Raw genomic sequence first — 24792 nt, 5'->3', positions numbered from 1 at the left:
ACCCCAACCTCAATGAACACCTTTAGGATGAATTAGAACACCAATTGAAAGTAAGGCTTTCTTGTCCATCATTATCTGACCTCACAAATGCTCTAGTTGACTGAATGGACACTAATTTCCACAGACACACTCCAGAATCTTGTGGAAAGCCCTCTCAGAAGAGTGACGGCTGTTATAGCTAAAAAGGGGGGCCAACTCCATATTAATGCCCATGATTTTTAAATGGAACGCCTAATAAGCTCATAGAGGTATGACGGTCAGATATCCACATACTTTGTCATTTTCTACACATAAATGACCTCTGTTCTGATTGTCTGACCTGTACTGTGCCTCTTTCAAAATGAAAATTGGGGAACAGCAAGAGCAGGACAATCTATTCTTCCAACATCTCCACCACAATAACAGGCTGTCTGGAGTAACAACACGCCTTATCACCTCAAAGGGTGAATGGGTGAAGCTAAACTGCTGCTGGCTGAATGAATGGTCATACAAAAACGTGACATCAAAGCCACAATGAATTTCAAATGGAAAATTGGAAAATGGAAAAGTATGGAATTTTTTTTTTTTATGATATGGGCTCTTTCAGTTTTTTCAGTGTATCACGCTTACCTTCATATGGCTCACAGCCCAAGAAGGACAGGTCATCGATAGCAATATCTCCTGTAAAGTCATCTCCTACTGTGCCCTCTACTAGAATCTGAGAGTGAAAGAGAGACAGAAAAAAGAAAAAACAGAGGCTGAGAGATTGGGATGAAAAGAGAGCAAAATCACAAGAGAAACCCCCCTTAAATTACTCAACTAGGGGTTTATAAGGTGCCATGGCTACATTTGCAGCATGTGTGTGTGTGTGTGTGTGTGTGTCTATGTGTCTGCATACGCTTAATGAACTACCGGTGAAAGTTTTATAGCTCTGGGGTAGAGGGCTCAATATTGCTGATCGCAGACATCACCAAGGTTACAGTGCTTTAGAGAACATCTGATTACAGTTATCAGATGAATGACAGTGCTCAGAGTGTGTACGTGTGTGTGTGTGTGTGTGTGTGTGTGTGTGCGCACCACTGTATCCTGCTAATAAGGTGTTGTCTACTGAAGGCAGTGAAACAAATCTACACAAGCTGTAATAAAACCCTGAAGAATAATGTACACCTTAGAGACAAGAATTCTAGTCTTTCCCATGCTGGGCATTCTCTGTTGTTTTGAAATCAAGAATTAGCAAAAACAAAACAACAAAGTGATTAATAACTTGTTTTTTTTTCTTTAACCACATGGAAAATCCTTAAGTGTAGAAACACTCTGCAGGGCTGCTGTCAGGCAACATCGGTGAACAGGTTTATTGAGTCCTAGGTCATAAATAACATACATGTATTTAATTAGCACTCTTCAGGAGTTTTTTTAGTTTGGGAGACGTTTGGTGTCTTGGCTCATAGTGAAAAGATACAATGACAATAAGATTAAATTGAGCTATAAGGTTTTAGCGCTTTTACGCAGTTCCCATTTTAGTGCAAGGAAGCCCTAGATCTAATCCAACCAACTCAGCAAAAAGGACCCATAAAACTAGCAGGCTGTTCTCCCCAATATAAATTTAAGCATAATATGAGAGTCTTTTTTTTTTTTTGAAAAATTCACTGTAAAACAAAGTGAAAAAGGATAAAAGTAGAGATGGCTTTCAGCCAGTACCAGGCATCCATATCATGCTGATATCAGCAAAAAAATGCAGGAATGGGTATTGGAACGAAAAAGAATAAATCTGATTCATTACTGTAACAAATCTGTCCTAAAATAGCACAGATTCATACTGTGTGATGTGAGGTTGTTAGCTGTGTATTTCATAGTTCCAGTATCATGGCCTACTTTCACATAACCATCTTAAATGAAGTGTCAATTAAAATGGCTGAGTAATTTTAAAAGAACAATTTCAATTGTTTCAATATCAGAATCAGAAAATAAATAAAGCTATTGTTTATCGTCAAATATGTCAGTGTTCAGTCTCAAGCTACCCTGCATTACATTATACTCTTTTCTCCTTGTGGTTTTATCCACACAAAACTCAACTCTACCAGTGCAAACCTCCTTAAGAACCCACAGAATTGTACAATACAAAAGACACTGTTGTGCAAAAGTGGAAGTTTGGAACTGAGCATGTCACCTGGAATGGTCGTGCACTGTTGAGGTACAGTGTCTTTCTGTGCCAAAGGTTGCCCTGTTCGCCGCGGCGAAACCACAGCATGTGGCCCCGCCCCCCAGTCTTGGTGCGGAGGTAGACGGCAAGGTGGAAAATGTGTTTGCCCAGCATGTGGTAGTGGAAGCGGAAGACACATGGAGGCCCAGTGCCATGATCTCCGAGGACAGTGGGCTGGAACGGTCGGCTGATGAGGACAGCCATGTCTTTAAACTCCTGAGGAGCAGAGGACTCGATGTACAGGTATTGTCCGTTCACATTGCCCCATGTGTGGTCCTTGAAGGGGCCTGTGTTGGGAGTGGGCGTGGGGCCCTGGATGAGGCTCCAGTCAAAGATGTCTCCTTCTTCATCCTGAGTCCAGCTGCATAATCCTTCTTCAAAATTGCACATCAGCTCTGAGGCTGGTATTAGAGAGTGAGAGTGATTACATGCAGTCCAAGAACAATCAAAGTTGCATGCAACACATTCAGTTACTGTACTAGTTAGCCTATTTACCAGCTTATTCTGTTAGATACAGTGTAATGTTCTCACTATATATGTCATCCATGAGGTGTAATTCACATATTTGTAGTTTTTTTTTAATCATCTTCATATATGATAAAAGATCAGAGTCTTTTATATATCTATCTTTTGTAACTATATATTTGAGTTGTTGAGCTGTTAAACCTTTAACAATAAGTCTTTAAGTAGCTATTATGGTCATAGAATATATATGGTTATAGAATTGCTTCTTCTCTGTTGTGATAACTAATGCACTGGATCGCAAATAAATCTGAGCTCTGTAAAAAATTGCTTATGTTTGTTGTCATCACTCAGGAACCTAACAAAATTAAAAACTACCAACCCATTTATTAAGTAATGACGAGGAGCTCCTGTTCAACCACCCAGTATCTATCTTCTGTTTTATATTCTCGTCCACTGATCTGGTGAAAATCTTTTAAGAGTATGTCATGTGGTGTGATCATGTGATTTTTTTTTATTTTGATTGGCTGTTTCATGAAGTTGAGACGCTTCAAGTTTCCATTGCTTGTTAGCTATATTAGCCAGTAAAACATAGCTTCTCTTCTACTTTTACAATGTCACAACCTGTTTTAGATTTAACATGTCACATCTAAACATGACTAACGAAATCCAGATCACATCTCTATTATTCCACAGATTAACTTCATGATCCACTGCTCAGATTTATAGAAATCTTACTGGGCTGTTAAATATATTTCTGTCTTTACTAGTCAAAAACAGTTATTATAGAGTTTTGCTATGACAGCCAAGCACTTTTGAAAGCATTTCAAAATTTCAAAACAGAATATTGATATACAGTCATGTGCCACATGTGCATATTCACAGCTTGGTGCATGTTGAGGAGCGGTTGCAATTATAGAATTATAATAAAAGCTGTGAAAATTTTGATGTTTTCATGCACGTTCTACTGAAGGAAATGAAGTGAGTCAAGGGCCCCATGCATAGAATCCCAAAATTCCTACTGGTACCCCTGTCTGTTGTTAACATGATTCTAGAGTGGGATTTGCTTGATTTAAAACTAGGATGAATAAAGTCCAAAAGAGATTTAAAAAAATGCTAGTTTTAGGGTAAAATGCCCCTTTAAGATATCAAACTAACACAAAAATCCTGCTCTGTGAAATACTCCTAAAAATCCCAAGTAAAAAAATAAAACATTTCCATTTTACTTCCTCCCTGATTATACCAGCGTCCTTGCCTCCGTCTGGGTCAACATGTGTCACAGCTGTATTAGAATGAAGACTTACAGCAGTTTTCTTCATCTGTTCCATCTCCACAGTCATCCACAAGGTCGCAGACCTGGAGGCGCTCCACACACGCCCGGCTATGCTTACAGTGGAAGTGGTCAGGAGAGGGACACTTGTCCATAGCTGCTGGCAGCGAACAGTTATGAAAAGTGATGTCATCCAGGGCTGAGATGCCATCATACACGCCCAGACTCAACTTGGACACTGATATCTGAAAGGGACTGGTCTGCCGGCCAATCTGCACTGTCACTGGCTGCCAGAGGTTTCCTTGGTGATAGAATGTCTGCCACAGGACAGTGAGATTCTTCACTCGAGATTCTTCAGTAAGATTCAGAACTCGGAGATTCATGCTGGTAGCGCCAACAGACAGACCAGCGTTGTAATGCCTATAGACAAAAGGTCAGTTTAACTTTGTAAATATTTTAACCTATTTAAACTTTGATGGCCTGTATGTGGGCCCAACTGACCAATCCATGTTTTGCCAGGTTGGACAAGCTTTACAGAATGCTGATAAAAATCTGAATCTGCTGACACACTGTACTGCACAATTAATTCAAATACGTGAATTATTCATGTCAAGCTGCTATATTTTTTTTCTGTTCACTACACTGAGTTTGAAATGTTACACTAATGGGCTGGACTACAGCTGTGTGTAAATAAAAAGAAGTGATTAGCACCTCTATATGGAACAAACTTGCATACAACATATTTCTGCAAACATTAATGGACAATTATTTATTTGCTGAATTTAACAGATTGGAAAAAATAATTATGAAGTATTGGAAATTGCCCACAACTGACTTAGATTAAAGCATATTGAGCCAAATTAACACTGTATCCTCAAAAGCAATAACAGTAATAACAGTAATAACACTGAAAAGCTGTCTAAATGTATGCACTGGGCACATTTTTATAGGATTTTTTTCTTCAATATTTTAATTTTAGCAAATAAAAAATAATTATGCATTAAAAGTGGCAGAACAAAAGTCAGATTTTATATTTTGTTGATTTCCTTAGTGAAAAGAACTTATTTAAGTGTGTTCCAGGTTATTATTTTCTTTTCACTAAGAACATCAACAATATGTATGACCAGGGGTGCCCAAACTTTTGCATACAACTGTATCAAATCAAAACTAGGGAAATTTGTCAATGACAGCAACATTTGTCCCAATGCTAAAGTTAGCTTGATCACCAAAAAGCTGCATCCAGTCCATCCCAAAAGTGTGACAAAATGAATATCTCAAATGAACACATTCTAAATTCTGGTGACATCCTGTATAAATAAAAATAATGTGTCACCATGATTTACTAAGATGTGAGAACAAGATAAGTCATGGTCCCAACAGAAGTCTCAATAGAATGAGATTCTACTGGGTGGCCATGACTTAGTAAGGTGTGGGAATGAGATCCCAATGCATGGCCATGATTTAGCAGGCATGATCTTAATTATCTCGTCCCCACACCTTACTAATCATGCCCACGCATTATTTTAATTTATACAGGATGTCGCCAGCAGGACCCCGTAGTATTTTGACAAAACTGAGTTGTGCACTCCGAGGTCTCATTAGGTTGAATGGGATTTTTCCAATTCTTTTGTAAAGCAGTCCAACTTTGCAGCAATATTCAACTGAGCATGTATAAGTGACTTTAAATGACTCACTCTCATAACTACATAACAGCCATTACAGTGTCTTAGTGGTCACTGAATCATTTACAGCAGGTAAGAAAAGTTATAAAAATTAGCTAAGAAATAGGAAAAAATTGGGAACTTATAAAAGCCCCCCTTCGTTTACCAGAAGGTCATGGTACAGTTGGAGCCTGATTGCTGGAATATGGGGCTACGAAGTAAAGCACGCTGAGAAAAACTGCTGCTGTTCCTCAGGACAAACATAAAATGGCCTGCAAGACAAACATTACATCAATGTCAATGCCAAGCTTTACCAGATGCTGGAGAAATGTAAGAGCTGCTAGGCACATTAAAGAGAGAAAAAATGAAGGAACCATTAAGAGACAAGACAGGCAAGACCACAGATTTACAATCTCTTCAAACTAAATATATCAGTGCAGCAAAACACTAGGATAAGGATGTGTACATTCAGCATTTTATCTGCTGTATATGATTGTTCTTGTAGTGGGATATTCAAACCTGAGTTTCTGGGTCAGAAATTGCAAACAGCAATGCCATAAGTTCCTTTCACTGAGGGCCTCAGGGGGTCTACTCTAAAGAGAAAGCTCCAAAAGTAGTCCACAGCCTTTAGTAAAACCAGGGGCAGTCTCTGTGTCATACTGGAAGAAAGTGAAGTAAAGCCGGATGTGCCAAATACACGGACAGAACAGCTGCTGCATAAGGCAAAAAAATTCAATCTAACGCAAATGGGAATTGACCTTTGAGTGAAACATTGCCAAAGCCACACTGAAGCACTGAAAGGTTATGGCCCAGATTAGCTTGAGAACACGTGGAGTGGCCAGATCTCCACAGTCTTCCAGCACTTATTCCAGAGATTAATGGGGTTTATGGCAGTTGTGCAGTCTTGTCTGAATTTATGCTTATACTCTGACTAACCATTAGTAAACTAGCCTAGCTAGCACCTTTACTGCAAAATAAGAAAAATATGATTATATGTATTTTCATGATGATATATAGCACATTGGGCTTGTTTACACATGTTGCATTAAAATGTTATTATTATTTTTATTTATTTATTTATCTATTTATTTATTTATTATTTTGTTAATTGGATCACGTTCAGATTTCACTTGGCCACATGAAAACCCAGTTATAAACACTGCCAGGATGCATTAGAAGCAGATCTCTCAAACCACATTCGGAGGAGACAGATTTTGACATTTATTACAAGTAGGGCTGCAACAAATGACAAATCTGAAAGACGAATAGTCTATCGATTACTGAAACAAATAATCGATTATTTGAATTATGAATCACTACGTTACCAAGTAAGTTTTATATCTATTAGCTTTTAAATTTAGCTTGAGGTTGTTCCATGCATTTGCTAACTAATAATGAAGACAATAAAGATTAATTCACCGCATTAATGAACTTTCCTTCTAATACAAAATACAAAAAGAGTAAAACTCCAATGTATTTTTCCTGTAAAAAAATGTATAATCAAGGATGTGTAAAGTAGCAGCAATGAAATATAACAAAATGAAATCAATTTCGCTTTCATCAAGTAAATAAATAAAAAAAAAAATCTAAATTGAATTGCAACTAAATTTTACAATCAAAGGTCTTTAGTGAAACAGAAGAAGGAACTCCTGTGAGAGCCTCCCCGCTGCAGAGGGGACGCGCTCTGATGGAGCGGATGGGAAAGGGGCGAATGTTTGTGGAAAACTTGTTCTCTGTGAATAGTTAAATTAACGATGTGAATGAACCGGCGTCCTGAAATGACCCGCATGTGCACATACTACTCAGCAACATCACATGAATGAATTGCATGCGTCACGTACATCATCAGCTGATTTGGGCTCATGAAACCATGACACATCCCTAGTCCTAGTGGTTTCCTATAGGGTATAAGGCATGTCCATGTGTACACCTGAGTCTCTGGTTTACAGAAAGGAATGAGTCTACATACCAAATCCACTTGTTCTACACTGAGAGTTGCACATAGACATGCTCATGTCATGTCAGGTCAACCCATATCATCATTCTGTGGTCGCCATCATGCCCATATTAGGAACTCCGGGTCTCAGCACTTTTCTCTATTTGAAAGTTTCTTTGGCTTTAGTAGCTAGTTTGAGTAGCTAGCACTACCACATAATCAGGAATTGAGCAATAATTTAGCAATTTCATTGCAGCCCACCCCTCAGTCATGGTTTACATAATAGATTTCATGTTGTTATGTGATGACAGAACCACATACAGACAGTGTGCTATGAACAAGGCAATTCACTCATCTAACTAAAATATCCAAGTGAAGAAGAGAAACACAAAGAGAGGGAGGAAAGTGAAAGCTCATCGATTCACTCTCAGAGCTCATTACATGTTTTCCATCAGAACAGAGTGCTACACAGGCTCAGCAGTCTGTACATAATGCTAGTGTTCCAAAGTTGGAATAATTTTTTTTTAAGTAATTCATTACAAGGTAGTAATTACTTCTCTCAAGCTGTAATGGGATTACATTACTTATTACTTATTGAAAAAAGTATATAAGATACTTTAACTTAATAGAATGACTTAAAACAAGCAGAAAGTGTCCAGACGTAGTTAAATAATCTTACCATATTATTACAATATGTCTCACAATGAGAAATACTAGAAATATCCACCAGATTTAAGATTATATATTTTTTAGACATTTTTGCAGTGCTGATGGAAGTTAAATTAAAAATGTGCATCCAGTGGCCCATTCCTGTGTTTTGCCTTGAGCCCCACAATCACTAAATCACCCCTGTATATATCAGTTTTGAAGTTTACAAACAGACTTATTTTCCTGTGATGTCATTTCTGTGCTCAGCAGTTTAAGTTTGCTTGGTGCATGTCTGTAGCACTATTCCTGCTGTGACTGCTAAACAACCTCGTAATTCAGAGGATCTAGTGACATTCTGTAGAAATGTGTATGCAGGATTTGGATTGGGCTCATTTTTGTCTACCCCAGGGTGTTATGTAGATGATTTTTGAAAACTGCATTTTTGTCATTGGTAAAGCCCACTTAGACGTGGAGTTCCTCATAAGTGCATGACGGCGAATACCGAATGACACACGACTTCAAAGGTCTGTAGCAGTAAATCAGGATGCTTTGACCAAGTTTGTAGATGTATTTTTTTACAATAATTAATATGTATATTAGTAATTAATATTAATTAATTAATAATTAATAATTAATATTAAAATATTTCTTTTTTTTATTTTTCATTTATATATGCGAGTTGTGCTACTCACCACTGCTGCTGTTGGTAGAGTGGTCTCTGGGAGGTGCCTGATGTTGGACATTTGCAGGGACATTCACAGGTGAGCTCCTGGTCCAGTCAAAACCATCTCTTGAAGCGAACTCCTGCCAACCACATGAGTCTGTCTCAAAGTCACACTGTGCAGCTGCAGAACACACATACGCCATTGCTGGTGTTACAAAACCTTGCATCTCCAAAATGGTAACTTTGTAAGAGAAGGAAAGTCATTCTTAACAGTCACATCTATTCAGTGCAGCCTCTGCCCTTAGTTATGGTTATAACGGACTGCTCCATGTTGTTATGTGATGACACGCAAACAGTAAACATGTAAACGTGTAAGTACACCATTTGAATAATCTTCCAGTGACACATAAATAACCAATCATCATTGTTTATACAATGTAAAGTACACCTCTTGTTGTCAAATACTGTGGGAAAAAAAAAGAAAAAAAAGAAAATATGAAAATAAGATAAGATAATCCTTTATTAGTCCTACAGTGGGGAAATTCAGTGTTACAGCAGCAGAGCAATAGAAGTAAGACACTCAGTAATAGAAACAGGAAACAGTATAAACATTATAAACATTATAAATAATAAAAATTAAAGTTAAATCTCTAGACTACTTACAACAAAATAAGAATAAGAATAAAAAAAAATACAGAAACTATCAGTAATGATTCTGATCCAGAGCACAGCTGACAGCTGACGTCATCCCCGTGGTTCTACATTACTCTGGAGACTCATTCTCTTCCTGTCTTCCTGTGCTCTTCCTATCTTTCTGCGTAAGGTCTGCTGACATGGTCATTATGTATTTTCATTCTCATCATGTTCTGGATGTGGCATTATAATATAGTAGCAGATTAGAGCTCACTTTGCAAAGTTGCTGTCTTTAGGCCTGTATTATTATCACACCTTAGCACACGATACTCACGACAGTCAGCCTCGTCTTCTCCATGGGGGCAGTCCGGAGTGAAGTCACACACTCTCTCTGCCTCCACGCACACTCCTGCCCCACAGTCAAACTGAGAGGGATGTAAAGAGGGGGGAAACTTTCCCACTGTAATCAAACAAAGACAAAAATATGTCAATGTCAATGTCAAATTTATTTCTAAAGCACATTTAAAAACAACATCAGTTGGCCAAAGTGCTGTACAAAGTGTAATAATAATGGAATAATATAAATAAAATCTAAACAACAAAATCACACAATAAATACAGACTAATGTAAAAAGAGTAATTAAAAACAACTCAATAAAAAATAGAAATTACACATAGAATAAAAGAAGAAATGGAGAATTAATTTGGGTGAAATGCCAAAGAAAATAGATGTGTTTTAGACCAGCTTTAAACTGTTCTAGAGACTCAGCTGATCGCACATTTAAAGGCAGACTGTTTCAGGGTTTTGGAGACGCTACCAAGAAGGCTCTATCTCCTCTAGACACGAGCCGAGATTTGGGAACAGCTAGGAGGAGCTGATCTGCAGACCTTAGAGCTCTGGTTGGACAATAAGGCTGCAGCAGTTCTGTCAAATATGCCAGTGCCAAACAGTTTAAAGATTTTAAAACAATCATTAAAATTTTAAATTGAATTCTAAAAGCAACTGGGAGCCAGTGCAGGGGGCCAATACAGGGGTGATGTGCTCTCGTTTTCTTGTTGAGGTCAAAAGGCGGGCTGCAGCATTTTGAACATTCTGCAGGCACTGGAGAGAGCCTTGATCCACACCGATATAGACAGAGTTGCAGTAGTCCAGCCGTGATGTAATAAAAGCATGGATAGCTCTGTCAAGCTCTCTTTGTGGCAGATAAGTTTTGATTTTTGCAAGAAGTCTCAGCTGAAAATAGCTTGTCTTCACGATGAACTTTATCAAATTTAAACTTTGATTCACAGATCATGCCAAGGTTTTTGCATGGGAGCTGCAATGAGAGAAGAGTGGGCCAATGGTACTATCTGTGTTTATGTTGGGCAGGAGATTATCATTGCCAAATACCACTATTTCTGTTTTGCTGTTATTTAATGTCAGAAAGTTGACATTCATCCATGACTGCACATCACTCAGGCAATCGATCAGAGTTTTCAGGGAAGATTTGCTATCAGCAGCGGTTATTGGTAAATATATTTGAATATCATCTGCAAAGCAGTGAAAAGAAACCTTGTGCTTATTTAAAATGGAACCCAAGGGAAGCATATATAAGGCGACTAAAACTGGGGCCAAAATTGAACCTTGTGGGACCCCACAGTACAAGGGGGACACAGAGGAGGAGTACTGGCCCATGTGTACTAAGAAGGTTCTGCCTGACAGATATGAGCGGAACCACTGAAGGGCTGTTCCTTTGATGCCTACACAGGCTTCAAGGCGTGATAAAAGAATGTTGTGGTCAGTTGTGTCAAACGCTGCTGTCAGATTTCCCTGAGTCAACAGCTAAAAACAGATCATTAAAAACTTTTAAAAGAGCAGTTTTGGTACTATGCTGCAATTTAAACCCAATTCCATTGGTATCAAGGTAAGACTGGAGTTGATTATAGACAATCTTCTCTAAAACCTTTGATAAAAATGTGAGTCTGGAAATGGGCCTGAAATTAGACAGCACATTTAGATCTAAATTGGGCTTTTTGATGAGTGGTTGGATCACAGCATGTTTAAATGCATCTGGGACAGAGCCAGTCATCAAGGACAAATTTATAATTTTGACAATGAAGGGTCCAAGAGTTTGAATTGCCTCTTTGAGAAAGCGAGGTGGGATAGTGTCTAAAGGACAAAAAGAGGGTCTTAATTGTTTAATTATTTTTGTCAAGCAAGAAACAGACACCTGCTCAAAATTTTCAAAAGTAGCAGAACACAATGGAGCAAAAGATGGGTCTATGGCACAGAGTGAAGGGGGCAGTCTGACACTAGATATCTTATCAATAAAAACATTTCAGAAAATGTTCACAGAGTTTAAAGAAGGTGTTTAAGGGGTTTAAAAGAGAATTAAGAGTATTAAAAAGAAACTGAGGTTTGTGACTGTTATTTAGGACAAGATTACAGAAATAGTCACTTTTTTGCAGATGTAACAGCCTTTTGGTATTCTCTAATGCAGCTTTTTAACACTTGTAATGATACCTGAAGACGATCTTTTTTCCATTTGCGCTCAGCACACCTACATACACGTCTGAGTCCTTGAGTATAATCATTTAACCATGGCTTTAATGCAGGTTTTGCGCGTTTCAATGCAAAAGGGGCTGTAGAGTCCAGTTTACATGTACAAGTCGAATTAAAAAGAGAAAGCAATTCATCAGGACTTGAATTGGGACTATAGTCCAGCGTAATCAACTCAGACTTACAAATAGCCGCCGAGAACAAGAAAGCAGTCTGAGAATTTATTGTGCGTATTTTGTGCACTGGGGCACATGGTTCAGTCTGACATCGAGACAGCTTTGTACTGAACAAGACCGCATAACGATCAGAGAAATATGTTTCATATATGTCTAAAACGTTAATATCCAGGCCAAAAGAGCGTACAAGGTCCAGCGTGTGTCCTTTGTCGTGTGTCGAGCCACTTACAGACTCTGTAAGATTAAAAGAATCAATCAGGTCTAGGAAGTCTTTGGTCAACGGTTTGGACTCACAGCATACGTGAATATTGAAGTCTCCAGCAATTAAAAAGTGATCATAATAACCAAATATCTCTTTTAAAGTTATTTTTAGAAGTGACAGAATAGCTTGGTGAAAAATCACGTGTAGACATTTTGCCCCACCAATTTTAATCCAGGTGGAGCCATGTTTGGGTTAGTTTACTTTGTCAGTTACGTGCTGGAGCCACAAGGTTAATGTGGATAACAAGTAATGGAAGCTTTTGTGGACTAATTAGCATTGTGTAATCTGCATGTGTCGAATTTTTATAGTCAAGGTTAATTGGAAACCGATTCATATTAACAGTATTTTAGCACCCCACTACTCGCTTGTGCTGCGGTAGGAGCACAGGAGGCATGGCCACGCAGAGTGCCTGTGCAAGGAGGCTTTTGGGACCTGTCACGTTTATGATAGGAGAGACATTTATTGTTAGTCTAAAGTATCTATACTATCACTGGTGCTATATTGTGTTGGGTTGTGGGGTAGTGGTGTAGTGTTAGTGTCTACCGTCAAGTAGCGTTGTATGGTTAGAAGTGATCTTCACCTTTAAGTAGCATTCACAGTTAAAGTGCAATATTTCTCACTTCTTCTTTGCTGACACCAAAATATCCTATTTAATATGGATAGTATTCATTAATATTATTTTGGCTGTGATTAATATTGTATTTCATAATTTTCTTTAAATTAAGGCTACAATCATGGGCTGGCGTAGTTAACGATCTCCTCATGTTGAGAAGGTTAGCCAAGTGTTTCAGGTATCTGAATTACTTTTGATTAGTGTACTTTTCATGCACTTTAGAGACAAAATAAGAACTCAGTGTTTACCTAGCTAGAGATGTAGAGTGAACCAGCTAGTTTACTTGCTATTCAACACCAGGCTCAAGCTAATTCTAACGTGCTAATGTAGGTTAGCTAGCTGTAATTAAAAGAGAATGACATTATTTTTCAAAATGCCGACATAACTAAATAATGAAGATATTAAAAAGTCATTGAGAGTGGTTTGAACTGTTTCACAGCAAACCACTCTGCATAGCAGTCTCAGTACAAACCACAGCTACATTATGTTTATTGTGCCATCATATTTCACTCTACTTGTATAAATTTAATACAATATAATATTCAAATTCAACATCATTTATGAATTTACCTAGTTTGGTATCAGCTAACTAACTCCCCACATACTGTGTCTATATGAACTTTAGTTTTTTGAGCAAAAAGATATGAAATGAAAAAAACTAGACTAGCAATGTTATCTGAGATGACTATTAACATTTGTCTGTGTATTTTAAAGCTGTTTATCTTAAAGCTGTGATCTACTGTGGATTTTCATGGGCTGGTTTTATGTTTTGTTCAATACAGTAATGGCAAAATGCTGAGTGGCTCCTGGGCTATAAAGAAATTGATCAATGCTCAGAATTGTTCAGAGCCACAGCATATTGACACCATTGTATGCACTTTCATAAAAAACAAGGTTTTCAGAGGCTCCTGAGTGGCACAACTGTCTAAGTGTTGGCCTATCCTTAAGATATTAGGAGTTTGATTCCCAGTGATGTGACAGCCATCCATTGCCCAGAGAGGACAATTGGCCTATGCTATCTCCAGACAAGTAAGAATGCTGAATAATGTCTGAAGAGCATCTGTTAGCTAGTGTAACAGATTAGCGTTAGCGTTCTCTACCAAGTGTGTTGAGCTGTTAGCATGACTTTGCATTAGCAGCATTTTGAAAAAACGCAATGGCATTTCACGATTCTCAGCGGAGACATGTGCAATCTTTCACACTCCCAGCATTGGGGACCTAGCAAGCAGGTGGAATTAGCTTTGAATTGGTTGCTCACAGTCATCATCATCATCATTGTCATTAACCGCTTAATCCAGATAGGGTCACAGTAACAGTTGGGAGAGCAGAGAATCCCAGATGACCCTCTCATGCCTGGTACACTCCCACCGGGAGGCGTCGAGGGGGCATGCGAAACAGATGCCCGAAACACCAATGCGAAGGAGTAGCGGCTCTACTTCGAGCTCCTCCCGGATGGCCAAGCTCCTCACCCTATCAAATAGAATGTAGCCCGATCCCTGCGAAGAAAGCTCATTTCCGCCGCTTGTATTTGTGATCTCATTCTTTTGGTCATCACCCACAGCTCATGACCATATGTAAGGGTCGGGATGAAGACCGACCGGTAAACAGAGAGCTTTGCCTTATGGCTCAGCTCCATCTTCGCCACTACAGTCCGGTACAGTGACTGCATTACTGCTGCCACCTGTCCCAGCCTGTGGCCAATCTCACGATCCCTCTTCCCATCACTTGTGAACAAGACCCTGAGATACTTAAACTCCTCCACCTGGGGCAAGGTGGAAGAGTTTCCCCTTTCCCCTTACCTGGAGTGGGCATGCCATCCTTTTCCAGGCTAAGACCATGGACTAGATTTGGAGGTGCTGATCCCCATACCAACTGCTTCACACTCAGCTGCAAACCACTCTAGTGAACGCTGGAGACATCCATGTGATTCAGCCAAAAGAACAACATCATCTGGAAATATCAGAGATGCCACCCTCCAGCCTCCCCACATAATGCCCTCCTGACCTTGGCTACGCCTTGACCCATGAATATCACAAACAGGAGTGGAGACAGGGCACAACCCTGCCGGAGCCCAACGCTAACACTGAAAGGGTCCGACTTAATGCTGAGTATACGAACACAGCTCTCACCCTGGGAGTACAGAGATCGAATGGCCCAGAGAAGTAGCCCCGGTACCCCATACTCCCGGAGGACCTCAAGATTTCTCAGGGAACCCGGTTGTAAGCCTTCTCCAAATCCACAAAACACGTGTAGACTGGGTTGGCAAACTCCCATGCCCCCTCAACAATCCGCGAGAGGGTGAAAAGCTGGTCCATTGTTTCATGGCTGCGACGGAATCCACATTGTTCCTCCTCAGTCTGAGTTTCAGCTATTGGTCGGAATCTCGTTTCCAGCACCTTGGCATAGACTTTCCCAAGGGAAGCTGAGCAGTGTGATACCCTGGTAGTTGGCACACACCCTCCGGTCCCCTTTTTTAAAAATGGGGACCACCATCACGGTCTGCCAGTCCAAGGGTACTGTTCCTGAGGTCCATGCAACAATCCAGAGGCGCATCAGCCACAACAGCCCCACAATATCCAGAGCCTTAAGCATCTCCAGACGAATCTCATCCACCCCTGGTGCCTTGCCACTGAAGAGCTTGCCAACTACCTCAGTGACCTCCACCAGGGAAATGGAGCTTGACCCGCCAGAGGCCTCCAGCCCTGACTCCTGTGAGGGAGGCATGTCTCCTGGATTAAGGAGTTCTTCAAAGTGCTCCTTCCACCAACATACTATATCCTCATTTGAAGTCAGAATTTCTCCACCCTTGCCAAATACAGCTTGGGCGCAGCCACCCCGACCACTCCTGAGTTGCCGGACAGTTGTCCAGAACCTCCTTGAAAAGTCTTTTTCCATGGCTTTGCCAAACTCCTCCCACGCCCTGGATTTTGCTTCTGCCACCATTACGGCTGCCACCTTTTTCGCCTGTCGGTACTTCTCTGCTGAGTCGGGAGTCCTTTGGGCCATCCAGTCCCTAAAGGCCTCTTTCTTCAGCTTGACGGCCTTCCTCACCACTGGTGTCCACCAGGGGGTTCTTGGGTTACCGCCCCGACAGGCACCCACAAGCTTTTGGCCACAGCTATGCCCAGCAGCTTCTACAATGGAGGTTTTGAACAGGGTCCATTCAGACTCCATGTCCCCTACCTCCCCCAGGACATGAGAAAAGCTTTCCTGGAGGTGAGAGTTGAAATCATTCCAAACAGGGGCCTCCAACAGTCGTTCCAAGCACACACTCACTATTCGCTTGGTCCTACTGGGTCTGACCATTAGTTTTCCTTGCCATCTGATCCAATTTACCACCAGATAGTGATGAGTTGACAGCTCAGCACTTTACCCGAGTGTCCAGAACATATGGTCCCAAGTCAGATGAAATGACAACAAAGTCGATCATTGACCTCTGACCCAAGGAGCTCTGGTACCATGTACACTTATGAACATCCTTGTGTTCGAACTCGGTGTTAGTTATGGACAATCCATGCCTGGCACAGAAGTCCAATAACAATTCAACATTCGGGTTTAGATCGGGCAGGCCGTTCTTCCCAATCACGCCTCTCCAGGTCTCCCAGTCATTGCCAACATGAGCATTAAAGTCCCCCACTAAGACTATGGAGTCTGTAGACGGGACCCTTTCCAGAACCCTGCCCACTCACTCCAAGAAGGCTGAATACCCTGAATACTGTTTGGTGCATAAGCACACACAACAATCAGAGTTTTCCTCTCTGCGATTTTAATTTGCATCGAGGCGAACCTCTCGTCCACCGGGACAAACTCCAACTGCACGGCCGCCAGCCGGGGACTCGTGAGTTTCCTCAGTCCCGCCTGGTGCCTCTTACACTATGCAACCCCTGAGTAGGAGAGGGACCAACCCCTATGAAGGAGTTATTTAAGTTTGGTTCCAGAGCCGACACTGGGGGGGAGGTGAGCCCAACTATATCTAGTTGGTACCTCTCAACCTCCCACACAAGCTCTGGCTCCTCCCCCCTAGTGAGGCCCGCATGGTCCCTCCCACATTGCCTCTTCAGGCTGAGCCCGGCCGGGTTACGTGGGTTGCTCACAGTATTTAAACACAAACTGATTTTTTTGAAAAGCACTTAAGTGAGCACTAATCTAAATACTTACTGAAATGCATTACATGCATGTGTAACGCCAGGGAGCGAGGAGGTGGATGCAAGTTTATTTTTAATATAAGTTTTAATACAAGTTTTATTTAGGGCAAATCCAGGGTCGTAGTCAGAACAGTCCACGTTCAAATGGCCAATACGAACGCAAGACAGACATGATTAACAGAACACAGGCTAAACACAGAACAAATAGCAAAAATACAACTCAAACAAGCATACAACAATCATTGCAGGTGGAAAACACAGGTGGGAACAATCAGGGGCGGCGTCACAATACAAGGGGGATGGACTGGGAAGAAATCAAAACAAAAGTATGACAGGACTAAAAGGTAAACAAAAGCACATGAGGAGACTGTGAGGGGCCAATCGTGACATTATGCTATGTTTAAATCTGTATTTTTCACTCTAGATATCAGCGCTGACATTTATTTCTGGCAGTGTCTTCACTGTTCAAGGGCAGTTTGGACTTAGGATACATTCTTTTATTGGTCAACAAAGCACTTTTCTGAGTCACTCTGGTCAAGAGTGTAATGTAATGTAAATGTAAATTGGAGGAAAAATGTTATGTTTTTGGATGCTGCACTGTACGAGGTGACCTTAACCCTTAGCTGATGTTCATGTCGATCCAGTGAGCCTTCAGATGTTGAATTTGAAATGACAATGTGTTTATGCACATGACTATTACAGAGTGCTAGTGATGTTAGCTGGTGATGTGCCAGATCAAGAACTCATTAAACCACATGAAGAAATACATTTATTTATTTATTTATTTAAACTGCAGCTTATGAAAGGCTAGCCTACTAGTCTGGCCGTTAGAGTGAAAAAGTCCACTGCTAAGACAGAGTATAAACAAAATTGTCTACTCTGTGCTACAGTTGCCAGAAGTGCTGGGGACCAAATATGGTAGAAATGTTAGAGACACGTCCCCATCATTCCCATCTAAATGACATATGGTGTCAGGCCATTAGTGTGCACACTTTATATGTTCTGTTTAAAATGTGTCACAAACCACTTGAGCAAGTTTATTTCAGAGCTGTTTGAGGAGAGTGATATATGAGTGGATGATATATGTTTGCAGTTTGCGTGATGCTAGAGGGTAATTGTGTAAATTAGATTTTTCTTATAAGAGACTGTTGTGTGGATGGTTTGTAGTATGCTGAAAGAAACTGACTGAGCTCTGCTACATGATAAAGAGGCCATATACAGGACAGTATGAAATATCAGAATTATATTTCATTTCTATTAGTAGATAGCACTGGTGAAATGTTCCTGACTGCAGGGGAGCTGTCTAGTGTGGATACCATTTTTATTGGAGACTTGAGAAAAATGTAATAACTCAGTGAGCTGTCTTATGAGTGCAATAATTATAATTCCTTCCTGTTTCATCATTGGATGATTGTGACCAAGTAATCATGATACACACGAATCATCCGTTTATTAGAGAAGTAATCAAATATTGGTGGCCTAGTTTAATATCTGGAGAGCAAACTGATATTAAACTGTGGAAAATGTGCTGACTCCACATTTCTTGCAGACCTAGATGTTTATCTTAGATGACTGTTACAGCAGCTAGCATCATGACTGGAAGATGTCGCACCGTTATTTATATAGAGGGCTGTAAAAGGATCTGAACTTCATGGGAGGATATATTTCTTTGTGTCTGTCTGTAGGAAGAAGTGAGCCATAAACCACATTTAGAATAAAAATGACAACGTGCAATAACAGAGACAGATTAAAAATGTCATTCATCTTCCCTCCCTCTCTCTCTCTCTCTCTCTCTCTCTCTCTCTCTCTCTCTCTCTCTCTTTCTCATTTGCCTCCAGACTAACAGACACACATCGTTTCCAAGATGAAAAATGTCACTCACACCCAGTCTCTTTTTTCTTAGTACCCCGCAGCAACATTTTAACAAGCTACCATCTTAAACTTCCACGCTCAGGCTACAGTACATTATCCCATTTTTCCCAAAGCAGATTATAGGCCAGTTTGACCAATCCATATCAGCCCAATGAAAAAAATCTTCAAACAGCTTCATTCGTGGCCCATATTAAAGCATGTCTCTAGCCAGAGAATTGTTGAAAAATGTACGTTGCTGAATGTTTTTGTACTTTATTGAAAATGTTATTTTGGTGTGTTTGTTTAGATTTTTCCTTTATTTTTCACCTGTCCATGTATATATAGATATATTGTATATTGTATATTGTAGATATATATAGCTTGTTATGGCATCAGTTATACATATTAATTAGTAGTTAAGTCTGTGGTTATACATATAAATGAGTAGTTAAGACTATGGTTATACATATAATTTAGTAGTTAAGATTGTGGTTATACATATAAATGAGTAGTTAAGACCGTGGTTATAGATGTAAATTAGTAGTTGAGAATGCAGTAATATCTATAAATTAGTAGTGAAGACTAGTTATGCATATAAATTAGTAGTTAAGACTGTAGTTATACATATAAATGAGTAGTTAAGACTGTGGTTAGACATATAAATGAGTAGTTAAGACTGTGATTATTCATATAAATGAGTAGTTAAGACCGTGGTTATAGATGTAGATTAGTAGTTGAGTGCAGTTATACCTATAAATTAGTAGTGAAGACTGTAGTTATACATATAAATTAATAGTTAAGACGGTAGCTATACATATAAATAGTAGTTAAGACAGTGGTTATACACACTCATAACATAACTAGGATGCATTTCCAAATAAAATATATTTTTTCTAATAAAACTTGTATTAAAAAGCATTTTCTCCCTGACAACCAGCCAAAATTCCACAGTTTTAAAACAATTTAGGTTTTCCTGTCTTTAATGAAAGCTAAATACATAGCTATACACACACACACTAAAAACTAAAAACACATGTCTGCTGTTCTACTGTCAACTTGCAGCAAAGGGGATATATTTCTGCTATTGATTTTCACCTTGCGTTTTGCTTTTGTGAGCCCACAAAAAGGCCTCATAAACACTGCTCACATCAACCACAGAACAGCATAAGTGAAAGATGCTCACAAGTCATTCTTTTGTGGACTTTGCATACACATAATATATTGAACCCTTAGAAGTTACAGTTATTGCAACAAGTGTTATGTTATCTGAAATCAATAATTACACAATTTAACTTCATTGACACAAGCAGAGAAATTCATCCAGAGGTGCAGATTCTAAAATGGCATTCCAAACTACATTTGGGTTCATAGAAGAGGAAATACTTTATTGATATGAATCTGATAAAAAACTGTTGCCTTGTTTTACGGAAATAAAAAACTTTCTTTGCCATCTAAACACATAGGAAAAGTGCATATGTTTATACACAATATAAATCAAATGTAGATGAACTTGCAACTAAGCATGGAATTAAATATGCAATTGCTTAATTACATTTGAATAGTAGTAATAACAAAGCAACAGTAATAACACTTCTAAGGGTTAAACAGTGACATAGTGGTATAGTTCACAGTAACTGAGGGACGTGACTGTTTTTTAGGGGTCTTCTGATAATCTCAGTGCAAAATACAAGCTTTAATAAACCTATATAGTCCTAATTACACTGATGCTCATACTACTTTTAATGAGAAAAGTTCTGCAGTGTACCCACTTCATCTCTTAGAGTTATGGCCCATCAGATCTCAGACCCTGGGTTTCACTGCCCAAATGACAGTCAATCTATTTCCTGCTTGCACACCTTTGGTCTAAATGAGCTCTGTACATCTGCAAATACATTCCCAAGCTAATTTGATTGTGGTGTAAAAGTCAACATTGCGAGGGGAGCCCATAAAATAGAGGGCACACTATGAAGTTTGATTTGTATGTTTGGCAAAATCATGTAATTTGATGGTTGACCAAGCATTATTGGGGAACCTTAGTCATTTGGAGGCACGACTTGAAGACTGATCATGTTAATGGACATTTAGTTTGATTAAATGTGTAGAGATGGTCATCATAAGCCCAGATAAAAGCAATTTAACTGACTGCCAACTATCTTTCAGAGAGAGAGGAGAGAGAGGAGGAAGGTTTGCATTTGTTTAACAATTGTCTAGGAGTAGTGACATAATACAAATGTATGTGTGTTACCTGAACTCAGCACACAGCCTTGGCTGAAGGACAGGTCATCAAGGGCAATAACGGCAGTAGAACTGCTGCTGTCAAAGATCAGTCCAATAATCACAACCTGTAGAGGCATAATATTTGTAATATGCATATTAATTTGTGAGTTGACATTTTGCTAGATACACCACCTTTTGTTTCATTTTATCAGAAACATTGCCATACAGGTGCACTTTGTGGGTTACAATTACTGACTTGTCCAACAGTTGCTGCATATTAAATGACCCCCTCCATCCATTAATGGAAAGGGACCACCATGAGACCAATGCTGACTAGATATTTTTGGGTTGTTGACAATGTTGGAGGTAATGCACCACAAAGTAACATGTTATACCTACTTAAAAATAATGGTTACTCAAGATCTTTAGTAAAGAAAATGGTTCTATTTAGAACCATGAACACTCAAAAAACCCTTTGCATGATTGAAAGGTTCTTTGCATTATAACAGGGTTCTTGAGACTGATGGAGAATGTGCTGTAGATAGTTTTGATGGTTGGTGCTGTAGAAGCTTGACATTGTAACAAAAAAGAACCATTTTTGGTAGTATATAGAATGCTTTTCAAAACACTTCTATATAGAACCATGTAAAGCACATTCTCCATCTATTTGAAGAAATCTTTTACAAAGTAAAGAACCCTTTAAATCTGCAAAGGGTTCTTAGAGTATTCATGGTTCCATATACAGAACCATTATCTTAAAAACCCTTGAAAAAGCATCAATTTTGAGAGTGTAGCATTGCACTTTTCTTGTGATTAAGCAGTGTTATACGTTACAGTATATATCTCATTTAATCACATTGCAGCTACTGACTGACATTTCCTGATAAGAAAACAATGTTAATTGACTGTGTTTAAAGCATAAATTTTCTCTATATAGATTATCCACATCTGTCCCTTTCCATAATTGTGCTACTTGTAACAGCTTGCTTTGCGACTTTGATTGTGAATACGACAACAGACAGTGTGGAAAGTGATGAAATCTCCACCTGCATTCGTCAAAAGCATCTACTCATGCTAACATGAAACTGATGGACCCTCATGAAAGACGAGAAAGCTCTTCAACGAAACAGACCCGTATTTCAATTGATAACATCATATTTTCATTATTCTTTAATGAATGTAATGAATATTGTGCAATGATTATACAGCTTGTTATGAATGCTTCCTGTTCCTCTAGTTCCTATTGTAGTGTTCTGCTACTGGCTGGTGCTGGTAGCAAGTGACTCTTTTTAGATGGAGGCGTGGCTATGCAGATGGCCACATGCCGAGGCTCATGGTGGCACACACCCTCCAACAAAGGCACAACATTTTGTTGTTTAACATTGATTGTTTTTAGTTTAAGTTGTATAGATGTGTTGCTTGTGCTATGTGTTGGGCTTTGTGCCGGGTCTGGTCACTGTCTGGGAGAAGGGTGTAGCTAGAGGTGACCTCCTCCACCAGTGGTGAGTGATGTGCCCTTTCTGCTAGTGTGTTCAATAAAGAGCATGTCTTGCAACAGAAGGGTGGCTACTGTACTTTTTTCTGCCAATACTACACTATACTTACTTCAGGAAGTAGCAAGTAAAGAAATTGCAGGATGTAACAGGTACTAAGTAATGGATTATGGTACTAAGTAATGGATTTTGAGTAAGTACCCAACACATTGGTGTGGACCTCATTCCCATGGTAGTGTGTGGGAAATGACATGAGTGTAGCAGGTACAGCAACATTAATGGGGTTGTGTTCTAAAACAAATTTATCAAGGTATAACATTAATGCATAAATAGCCTAAAAATATCAGTTATTCTTATATTATAGTCTTTGCATTATACCTTTTGGAAGTAAATGACAGTGAGGTTATTCTCTGTCCCTTCTCTAAAACCTATTCAGAACAGCCTACAATCAAGTGAATATAAACTAAACAACATGCAACCAATTTTATTATCAAATCGAAACATAGACATGATAACATTTCAATTTACCCTTACATGATGTTTGAATTCTCAAACCAATAAGCATCCATAAACAAAACCTTAAGCCTTCAGGTAAAGCACTGATTAGATCCTCAACCAGCAGTGAGCAGATGTTATTCAAACATCTAAAGAATTTTACTCTGTTTTATTCTGTTTGAAGTTTTTCTTAACATTCAGTAATGATAATACAGTTGAGTTTCCAGTTACCTGAGATGGAAGCATAACTCTGATGGTCTCAAGAACAGAGTCCACCAAGATGATGATGTTGAGAACAAGATTAATTCACTGTCTTGAGAGTTTTGAGAGCAAGACCAGACTTGAGTATTAAAACGTTATTCCTGTGGTCAAAAGCTGACCAATAATGAAGGGTCTAAAGGACGACTAAATGAACGAATGTCAAAAACCAAAGTATATGTGTCTAATAAAGTACCCAGTAGCTGATCACAATAGGTACTACCGCCAACACGAAGGTGCCTGATACACTTGTACCAACTCCACACACATTTACATTCCACTACCATGTCAGTATCACTTTGTGCTAAGAATTGTCCACTATGCAGTGGTATTATGGTAGTCCCTTTGATGGAGGTGGTAGAGGGGGGACTGATTAACAGTAACTGTAAACCTACAAAATTATAACTATAGTGCCCCCTTGTCGACAATCTTCTGCCTGCTAAACTTGAGTGAGTGAGTGGATGAGTTGCAAGCCAGGCCCATGAAATGCTTCACATCTTAAAATAACCATTGAGTATAGCTACAAGGTAAATGAGTCTCAGTACAGACAAAATAGTAGAGAATGTATATTACAGACACAATCAATGAAAAGACAAATGGGCAGACCCAATCAGTTATTAATCATGTACAAAAATCTAAATTGGGTAACCATTTAAACATGCCCAGCACCCTCTCTGTAAATAAGGCCCAGAAACGTAGGCCTCACAGCTCAAAGTTCACCAGTCAGTTTTTCCAGCCGTGCACTTTATGACTGTAAATGACTAATACAGGAATGAAAAAGGCTGAATGTGTTTCATTTCATATCACCGCTTCCAAACAAGCATGAGTTTCTAATAACATCATTCAGATAAAAGCAATGCAGGCCCAAGTTGCTACCGCTGTAACAGCAGTATTTAAAGTGCTCTCTATGAGCCACAGCAATAGCCCAACAGCAAAGTGCCTCATTTCCATAAGCACAAGGTTGCAGGTTTAATGCTATGCCAAAGAAATTAGATTTAATGATGTAGGAGACAGGATGTACTGCATTATCGTGTCCTCATGTAAAGCGTGTCTCCAAACTGAACACACATATAAGTTTGCATTAGAGTTGGCACAACATTTCACCATCAGCTATAATTGTTCCATGACGATTCTTTATAATTACTTCTCACAGAATGAGCATATTAATAAAAACATCTTATTCGGGTTAAGGAGCCCTAAAAATGCCAGACGTTGTGCACAGAATGCACTTGTGCCTGGAGCTTTAACACTCTATTTAGCGCTTGCATAGATAGCACATGACTGCATAGA

At 39.3% G+C, this 24792-nt stretch overlaps 1 protein-coding gene across 1 annotated transcript in view; it reads right to left on the bottom strand.

Moving 5' to 3' along the window:
- malrd1 (MAM and LDL receptor class A domain containing 1) overlaps nt 1–24792 on the bottom strand; it is a 93929-nt gene that overhangs the window by 62826 nt on the left and 6311 nt on the right. The window contains exons 5-11 of the mRNA XM_017723269.2: nt 21285–21381; nt 9788–9913; nt 8849–9001; nt 5739–5844; nt 3946–4331; nt 2147–2580; nt 610–697 (exon numbers count right to left, since the gene is read on the bottom strand). Coding sequence (XP_017578758.1) covers nt 610–697; nt 2147–2580; nt 3946–4331; nt 5739–5844; nt 8849–9001; nt 9788–9913; nt 21285–21381 — 1390 coding nt within the window. The remainder of the gene's footprint in view (nt 1–609; nt 698–2146; nt 2581–3945; nt 4332–5738; nt 5845–8848; nt 9002–9787; nt 9914–21284; nt 21382–24792) is intronic.

Source organism: Pygocentrus nattereri, chromosome 2, assembly GCF_015220715.1.
Source record: "Pygocentrus nattereri isolate fPygNat1 chromosome 2, fPygNat1.pri, whole genome shotgun sequence".
In the NCBI taxonomy this organism is placed as follows: Eukaryota; Metazoa; Chordata; class Actinopteri; order Characiformes; family Serrasalmidae; genus Pygocentrus; species Pygocentrus nattereri.
This window is presented reverse-complemented; position numbering and strand designations above follow the sequence as displayed.